This window comes from Berghia stephanieae, chromosome 8 (genome assembly GCF_034508935.2).
Source record: "Berghia stephanieae isolate SIO BIC M18660-M18661 chromosome 8, UCSD_Bste_1.3, whole genome shotgun sequence".
NCBI lineage: Eukaryota > Metazoa > Mollusca > Gastropoda > Nudibranchia > Aeolidiidae > Berghia > Berghia stephanieae.
The window spans coordinates 3372171-3382170 of NC_088367.1; the positions used below are offsets into that span (position 1 = coordinate 3372171).

The 10000-nt window shown below is 37.9% G+C and overlaps 1 protein-coding gene across 1 annotated transcript in view; it reads left to right on the forward strand.

The window, feature by feature from the left end:
* The window catches only part of LOC144978029 (uncharacterized), a 59784-nt gene that overhangs the window by 805 nt on the left and 48979 nt on the right, over positions 1-10000 (forward strand). The window contains exons 2-8 of the mRNA XM_078923505.1: positions 3111-3233; positions 3970-4083; positions 4983-5047; positions 6038-6221; positions 7401-7531; positions 8752-8784; positions 9821-9911. Of these exons, the coding sequence (XP_078779631.1) occupies positions 3144-3233; positions 3970-4083; positions 4983-5047; positions 6038-6221; positions 7401-7531; positions 8752-8784; positions 9821-9911 (708 nt within the window). The 5' untranslated portion in view covers positions 3111-3143. The remainder of the gene's footprint in view (positions 1-3110; positions 3234-3969; positions 4084-4982; positions 5048-6037; positions 6222-7400; positions 7532-8751; positions 8785-9820; positions 9912-10000) is intronic.

Genomic DNA, 10000 nt, shown 5'->3' on the forward strand with positions numbered 1-10000 from the left:
CCCAGTATTCTTGTTTTTTTTTTTTATAATGTTCTAGTAGGGGGTTTGGGAGGTGGGAAACTTAAAAAAAAAAAAGTCCCAAACCCCCTGCTAGAACATTATAAAAAAAGTTTCCCTGCCAAACCCCCTACTACTAGAACAAGAATACTGGGGATGTAGGAGCTTTCGGAAGGATAAAAAAAAAAAAGTTTTCCTCTGAAGCTATTAGGCCCATGGAGTCGGGGTTTATCCCACTTTCTATAGCATGAAACAGACAAATAGTAGTAATTTCTTGCTACCCTTTGGATCATACACTAGTGTATCGCAAACTATTGTCCACCAGAATAAGGAGAGCCGGCTACTCAATCACTGCTGGGTGGGGAAATAAATCTCGACTTCAACCAGGATCCAGGTTGCTGGGATTGATTGATTCAATTCCTTTGCTTTGTGGAACGATTGCCCCTCACCAACTGAGTTATCTGACCCTTGTTCAGAGGATAGGTGTCGAAAATCTATACAGTACAGTTATTGCTTTTTACCACCTTATCAGAAATGATAAGTAAATAGAATATAGAATAAAATTTTCTTTGTTCAAATTGAGCTTTCAAACTGAGCTTTATATAGCGCAATATCCACTAAATGTGCTCAAAGCGCTTTACAAGGGGTCCCTGTTCAACAGCAACATTTAACATGTAGGATGGGACATGACGCCTGTTAGGCGATATTACAATTTTTCGGACAAAGACAACGCTGTTATCGGCCAGGTACTAATTTTACACCTGAGTATGGTGAGAGAATGTGAGTAAAGAGCCTTTTCCAAGGACTCAACTATGCACCGAGCGCGAGTTATTGATTCCCAAGGAGGAATTCGTGTTTCGGATCAATTCTACTGGAAGACTGGAGTTGAGTAACTCAGGCAACCACTGCATTGCACTATCGCAAAGTGAGCTAGGTCAAGGTGACTTGCTCATTTTGTCCGGATTACCATGAGACATCCGAATAGTGGATACTAGGTCAAGGTGACTTGCTCATTTTCTATGGATTACTGAGACATCCGAATAGTGGAATCAATCCCTGAAGTGTACAAATAAAGAAGAAAAAAAATCCGTCCCCAGGCAACTTGTCCGGATAATGGAGACATTCGGATTGTGGAGTTCCGGATAGAAAGACATGACTGTATTTAGAAGCACAATGTGTATTACGAAACTGGAAATGTGCAACATTAATGTTATATTTTTCCATATATACTAACGAAAGAGTGAAAATGAAGAGGCTTCGAATGGGAACAATATATTAGACAATGGACGTTTTGGGAACACACTCTTCTTCAGCACAACAATAAAAACAAATTTACTTGGAAAACTTCAATGTTTTTACATTTTATGCGTGTACATATAAATTCAAACCAGTGGTCATAGGGACAACATATTTTACTTTGTAAAATTTATATATACATTGTCGCCATAAATTCTCAACTTTATATTTATACATTTTTATGCATGCCACGTCTGTAAACGAATTTCCATTTTTTTGGATGAATAAAGTATATATTGTGTTGTATTGTATTGTAAAACAAATATAAAATAATTATTTTATTTAAAAAAAATTGTTTTCCACTTTAATTTGTGTATTGTTATGCTAACGAGGGTTTTACCTGAAACATCCATTGTCTGTATTGTTCCCATACGAATCCTCTCCATTTTCACTCTTTCGTTAGTATTTTCACTATCCCAGGCTTCAGGAAGCCCCCACCATTCTCTATTTTCCCATTCATATCCGTATATATATATCTAGATTTTCACTTTGTGCAGCTATGTGGTCTAGTGGTATGACACCCACCCGCTTTCGGATTGGAAGGTCCTGGGTTCGAGCCTCTCTCTGCGCTTAGTTGAGTCCTTGGAAAAGGCTCTTTACTCACATTCTCCCACCGTACTCAGGTGTGAAATGAGTACCTGGCCGTCAACAGTGTTGTCTCTATCCAAAAAAAAATTATAATATCGCCTAACAGGCGTCATGTTTTGTCCTAAATGTTAAATGTTGCTGTTGGACAGGGACCTCTTGTAAAGCGGTTTGAGCATGTTTAGTAGATATTATTCCTATTAAGAAAGGAGTCCGTCAAGGGTGTGTTGCCTCACCAGATCTGTTTAATCTATACCAAGAAACAATCATGAGGGGCATCACTAATATGGAGGGAATAAAAGTAGGAGGTCACAACATAAATAATATAAGATACGCAGACGATACGGTACTCATTGCAACATCAGAAATCCAACTTCAAAAGATTGTTGACAAAGTGGTAGTAGATAGTGAAGCCAAGGGAATGGAAGTGAATATCACCAAAACGGAATGCATGTTAATACAGAAAAACCCCGAAAACAACAACACCTGCAATATAATGATTCACGGCGAGCAACTTACCAACGTAGAAAGTTTTAAATACCTAGGTTCAATAGTGACAACAGATGGAAGATGTAACCGAGACATACGAGCAAGAATAACTCAAGCCAAACAGGCCTTCATGGACCTGGGAAACATTTTGAAAAACAAACAGATGTCGTTCGGGATTAGATTCCGAGTCTTGAAGTGCTACGTGTGGCCAATCTTGTTATACGGATGCGAAAGCTGGAATACAAATGAAGAAACACAAAAGAACATTGAAGCTTTTGAAATGTGGTGCTTGAGAAGGATGCAGAGAATATCGTATACTGCACACAAAACGAACGAAGAAGTGCTAAAACAAACATACCAACAAAGGAAACTAATGCCCTTAATAGCGGATCGACAACTATCCTTTTTCGGACACATAGTAAGGAAAGATAAAAATGAATACCTGGCAAGTTGTGGAAAAATACCTGGTAAACGCGCCCGGGGGAGACAAAGAAAAACACTCATAGACCAACTGAAGGGCTTCACCAACCTAACAATCCAAGAGCTGTTTGAAAAAGCAAGAGACAGGGAGGAATGGAGAGAGATAATTCATGCAGTATCCGAAGCCTGGACCAGGCATGGAACCTAGAAGAAGAAGAAGAAGTAGATATTGCGCTTTATAAAAGCTCAATTTTAGAAATTTTTCGATTGAAAGCATTTTGGGTTTGACTTGGCTGACTCTTTTATAACCTTTGTCCTTGCAGGTGTTGTCGGCGATCACAGAGGTCGAGGTACAAATGTCGAGACCAGGATTAACCCACATCTTGACAGAGTTGTCCTCTCTTGATGACTTGACTGTTTTGCTGAAAAGGTCTGCTCGTCTCAAGGTGAGGCCATGATTTTTTTTAATTACAAAAAATTCTTTATATAATAATAATAATAATAATAATAATAATAATAATAATAATAATAATAATAATAATAATAATAATAATAAATGTACATTTATATAGCGCTTATGCCGATGCTTGGAAGAGCTTTACATCATTTACCATCAGTAAAAAACATTACACACTTCAGACTCAGACATACGAACAAAAGCTCACACGCATCCAGTTACACACACACACACACACACACATCCATATACACACTGTACATAAATATATCAATTAAAAGAAAAGAAAAAAAAACATCTCGCAAAAAAACAAAAATCCAAACACATGGGTGGAGATTAACTCATGCCAGGAAAACGTGTCAATACTTTCCATGTAGCGTTGTATTTTTGTTTTTGTATTAGACCATTTATTTGGTTTCAATATATAGCCCTGTCTGAGATCGTTTGCGGGTAAAAATATAAAGGGAAGTAATCCAGACTCATGGATTTTTTTTTCTCTGTTTTGGAGATATATATTATTTTCTCATAAATCATCTCTCTATCATTTGATATCATTCATTACATATATTTATGTTTTGATACACATATTTATTTCATCATTTATGACAAGAACTCATTTTTGATAAAAATTGATCTTCTAACTAAACTTGGCACTATCTCAGTTCAAACCTTTTCACCATCCGACTGATTATGTCAATTACTGTAACATCTTTTTATCTTCCCAGTACACGTGCATCTCAGCTTCAAAGAAATACTTGGCTCTAGGATCAAACACTGGAGGAGTTTACATATTCAGTAGAGACACATTGAAATATCAGCAAGTTGTTTTTTCAGATTCAGTAAGTTCTCCTTTCCCCCCCCCCCCCCCCCCCCCCCCCCCCCCCCCTAATCATCTAAAATTCTGTAACGTTTTGCTCTCAGTTTTGCTTTTGATCATCTAAAATTCTGTAACGTTTTCCTTTGTTTTGATCTTGATCATCTAAAATTCTGTAACGTTTTCCTTTGTTTTGATCTTGATCATCTAAAATTCTGTAACATTCTGCTCTCAGTTTTGGTTTTGATCATATAACATTCAGAACCATTGTATTTTACTTTTACTTTTATTTTCTTCAATTTTTCCTGATCACCTGTGATTTAAATATAGATACTTCAGGTTGAACGAAAAAAAAAAAAGAAAAGAAAAAAGGAATTAGCACATTTGCTTAGTCAGTGTGGCCCAGCGGTACTGAGTTTGATGATCTGCTGTGCTGTGTGACTTTGAGCAAGTCATACCACCCTGGCTCACTTTGCGGCACTGCACTACGGCTAACACCTGGGTTATTCCAGTATTCCCTTGGAATAGACCCTAAAGATAAATTTCCTGATGGGGATGGACAAAGGAATTTTTATTTAATTTTAAAATTTTTAAAATTATTTTCATATTGCTTCCAAGAGTTTTAAAAAATGTTAACCAAAAGGCTGCTTCAATTTAATTCAAACAGAAATGCTAGAGAAGAAATCCTCATTTAAAATGCTCTTGTTTTTCTTCTTCTTTTTAAACTTTAGCTTTTTTTATATAGCGCTATATCCACTAAACATGCTCAAAGCACTTTACAAGGGGTCCTGGATCAACAGCAACATGTAACATATAGAATGAGACATGACATTAGGCGATTTTGCAATTTTTTTTTCCAACAGAGACAACGTTGTTAACGGCCAGGTACTCATTTCCTCCCCTTCCCCCTTTTTTTTTTCACAGAATTCAACATCCGTTACCTGCATCCGACTTTCCCCTACAAGTCAACACATTGCAACAGCTGTCAGGTATGTATTTTAAAAAAAAATTATTAAAAAAAAATTGAGCTTTTATATAGAGCAATATCCACTAAACATGCTCAAAGGACTTTACAAGGGGTCCCTGGCTAACAGCAATACTTAACATGTAGGACGGGACAATACGCCTGTTAGGCGGTATTACAATTTTTTTCCCGACAGACACAATGCTGCGGTTAACGACCAGGTACTCATTTTAGACTTGAGTACGGTGAGAGAGTGTCATTAAAAAGAACCTTTTCCAAGAGGCTCAAACCCATAACCTTCCGATCTGAAAGCGAATGTCATAGCACTAGACCCCATAGCTGCATTGCCACCAAAAAAAAAAAAAAAAAAATCTGGGTGAGGTCTTTTGACCTCCCATGGTGGGCAGGAGGTCACTTGCTAAGTCTTCTATCCTGGGTGGGGATCCTGACCTCCCATAGTGGGCAGGGAGGTACATGCTGTGTCTTTTATCCCCCCATACCCATTTTCCAATTGTTTCCTGTCATTGTCTTGGAATGAGATTACTTAGCTTTGTCCTGATCCTTGCCGGAGTTCCTTGGCTGGGAGGGAAACAGTCGAATGTATAGTTATAGAGTTTTGGGAGATGATATTTTTTTCCTTGTAAATCATCTCTCTGTTATGCATTGTATTATGTTTAGTTTACATGTGTTATATGATTGGTAAACATTTTAGTGTATTCCTCTTAATTGGGACATGTGCTTGTGTCTGGATGAGACTTTTAGTGATCTCAAACTAAGTACTTTGACAGTGTGCTCTTGGAATCTACATCTGTTCCCTATTTGAACCAATTCCCCTTTGTCTTACCTTTTTTTTTTGTGCTTTAATTATAATTCTAGAACTTTTTACTATCCTATTTTCATCCTTTTTACTGGCGCTGATATGACCTTAATGTGTTGCAAGCGCCGTAAAACCTTTAAAAACAAAAAAAAAACCCAAAAAAAAACGATTACAATTTTCTCTGTCTTTTGTCTTCAGCACCGGCCATGTCAACGTGTTTGAGCTGAACATCGAGTCCAGATCCAAACCGGAGCGAGTCCGTAACACGTTTGATCATGTCGGCCACGGGGTAACGGCCTTGACATGGGACACGGCGGGACAGAAACTGTTCATAGGAGATGACACGGGAAAACTGTCCATCGTTTTCGTGCCGAATAAGAAGGTGATTTAAATAAATAAATAAATGAAATAAGTAAAATTCCATTTATTCTTTTATTTGTCTTTAGGGCCTATTCCAAAGGAAGTCTGGAATAACCCAGAAATAAGCCGCAGTGCAGCGCTGCAAAGTAAGCTAGTACGTGGTTAAATCATTTTTTAAAAATTGAGCTTTTATATAGTGCAATATCCACTAAACATGCTCAAAGCGCTTTACAACTGGTTCCTGGACAACAGCAACATTTAACATTTAGGACAAAACATGACGCCTGTTAGGCGATATTACAATTTTTTCGGACAGAGACAACGCTGTTGACGGCCAGGTACTCATTTTACACCTGAGTACGGTGAGAGAATGTGAGTAAAGAGCCTTTTCCAAGGACTCAACTATGCACCGAGTTAGCGAGGCTCGAACCCAGGACCTTCTGATCCGAAAGCGAGTGTCATAACACAAGACCACATAGCCGCGGCAGTTACTTGCTCAAGGCCACACAGCACAGCTGGTAGTTGAACTCGTTACCTTTCGGGTACGAAGACAAGATCGTACTGCTGAGCCACTCTGTCCCATTTAGTCTATTGCTTTATGAATGTCTTTGGGAGTCCTGATCAATAACTCAATTGGTAGAGCAATGGCTTCACAACCAAAGGGGTCCAAGTTCGATCCCGGGTGCCGTCAATATTTTTTGTGCGACTCCCCTGTCCACCCAGCAGTGATTCAGTGATTCGGTAGCTGGATCTGTTTTGATCTGGTGGAAAGTAGGCTACTTTCCTATCCAATTGCTATTGTCCTTTTCACAATGGGAAACTGGGAATAAACTCATTATTATTATTATTATTATTATTATTATTATTATTATTATTATTATTATTATTATTATTATTATTTTATTATTATTATTATTATTATTATTATTATTATTATTATTATTATTATTATTATTATTATTATTATTATTATTATTATTATTGTTATTGTTATTATTACTATTATTATTATTATTATTATTATTATTATTATTATTATTATTATTATTATTATTATTATTATTATTATTATTATTATTATTATTGTTGTTGTTGTTGTTGTTCTTGTTATAATAATGATTATTATTTTTATATTATTATTAATCGTATTATATTATGTTTGGCTATTCTTATTATGATTGTTATTTATCTCTGTGTCCAGGCAAAGACCCTTTTTGCCATGCCTTCGGAAGTGATAGCGTTTCTGGCTGTGAGCATTTTCCAGATGGAATGGTGGGACAACAAGCTCTTGGTTTCTTCCACGACCAACTGTTTTTTATTTGATACCCATCGGTAAGACGTTTTGTTGTATTAAAACAAAAATATGCCCTTCCACTATGACATAAGATGTCGTCGCCTAGGCATTCCACAAAGGAATATAGATATTTCATCAAACAAGATGTCTGATGTCAACAGGAATCACCCATGTTGTCCGAGTGAGTAAATTGGGGGTTAATGATATTGCCTAAGGAAAAAAACGAAAGTGCCTGAAGTGGGGCTCGAACCCGGGACCTTCCGGGTCACAGTGCAATGCCTTAACCACTCTGCCACTTCGCCCCCCGTTGTTGTATAATTGTAGAAATATGCACATACTCCTGATTCACTGCCCGAATTAACGTCATTTCTGTTATGGTGTAATGATGTGGTGGTCTTGTGGGATGAGACTTGCTTTTGGATCGAAAGGTCCTGGGTTTGAGCCTCACTCGGTGCGTAGTTGAGTCCTTGGAAAAGGCTCTTTACTCACATTCTCTCAACGTACTCAGGCGTAAAATCAGTACACAGTTTTGTCTTTGTAAGAAAACAGATTGAATATCGATTTGACATACCTTGTCTGGAGACCAGGTTTCACACGCGTGTTGAAGAGAGGCGAGAGAATGTGAGTTTGGATTACCTTAAGTTTCCTGTTTATTTAATATTGGTGGCAGAGATGACTGGTCTTTGGTCGTGGAAGGTGTTTATAATGGTAGACAAAAGTGATTTTTTATAAAATACAAAAGAAAAATCAACCAACCTTAACAAAGGGTGTACGATTTGTAGTGAAGACAAGCTGATTTTTGGGAGGATATTTTTTTTTTTTAGCCAAGGAATCTCAACAATCGTTGCCCTCTTTTGTTCTTTTGCATTTTTTTTTAACAGCATTCCCCCCCCCCCCCCCCCCCCCCCCCCCCCCCCCCCCAGTGTCATAAATATTTAGTAATCGTGCTTTGAAAGAAATATGCTCAATGGTATTTACTCGTGGCCTTCGTAAAGTTATAGCCTGACACTGACCAAAAAAGGACGTCAAAATGCCAGTCTTTTGCCACAAAATCGTGAGTTGAATTCAGTAGTTCAACCCATGAAACGACCACTTGTTTCCATGAGCTCTACTAACGACAACTCACTAGGCAGTGCAAAAACCAAATAATGACGTCAAACTGCCAGTCCTTTTGGATTTCAGTGTCAGGCTATAACATAACGATGGCTACGATTTACTTGCTAAATCTTGATATTTCTTCTTCTTTTTTTTTCCCCAGGCATAACTATTCTACAATAGGATCTAAGAAAAGGTAACCACAATTCATTTTGCTTCAGTCAATTAATTGTAGTCTTCTCTTTGTTTGTCTGACTTTCAGAAAAGTGAGTGGAGCAGGCACTATGTTGATAACAACAAGAGATGAAGTGAGTAGGAAAGTGCCAGAAGACAATAGAGAATAAAAAATTTCACGGCCGTGATGAGGGTTTGAACCCGCAACCTTACTGGTACAACAACTCTGCCTGGCCGGGAAGAGCTTGACTCTACCATATGGGCTATCCACGATCGGATCGTCGTAGAGTCACGCACTCCCTGGCCAGGCAGAGTTGTCATTCCAGTAAGGTCGCAGGTTCAAACCCCCATCACCGCAGCGAAAATTTTTATTCTCTATTGTCTTCCAGCACTTTCACAATCACTTCATCTCTTGTTTGTCTGACTTTGTGGTATGACACTTGCCTTCGGAAAGAAAAGTTGAAGGTCAAAGCCCCACTCTGAGTCCTTGGGAAAGGCGCTTTAGTCGCATTCTCTCATCCTAAAAAGGAGTACCTGGTTAACAGCTTTGTCGGAAAAAATTATAATAATATCTCCTAACAAGCTATCATGTCTCATCCTTCATGTTATACATTGCTGTCGGCTGGTGACCCCTTGTAAAGCGCTTTGAGCATGTTAAGTGAATACTGTGTTATATGAAGGTTCCAGTTTTTTGTTTTGTTTTGTTTTTTTTGTTTTTTTTTTGTTGTTTTTTTTGTGGTTGGAGGGGGGGGGGGGGGGGGGGTAAATCAGATGGCACCTGACCTTGAAATATAACATTTGAGTCGAATTAAACTCTACCATTGAGGAGAATAAGTGTGCTCTTCTTTCAATAGACGCAAACAACTTTAATTTTACAATTCTGCTTAACTTGACAAAAACCTTAGTTCTTATCTTTTATTCCATCTTTGACATAAATACCAGATTTTAAAAAAATTTTTTGTTTTTGTTTTGGTGCGAGTATTGAGTAAACCATTTATGTATCCGAAAGGGGAATGCTTAATAAATCCTGTAACATTTTTCATTTTCCTTTCGAACAGAGACGGAGAATTTGGAGCTTGTATTTTTCTAGAACCGTCTTCCCTGTGCCCTGTCATTTACTGTGCCAGACCTGGGTCTCGTATCTGGGAGGTGAGTCACATGATCTCCTAGGGAGGTGAGTCACATAATCTCCTAAGGAGGTGAGTCACATGATCTCCTAGGGAGGTGAGTCACATGAT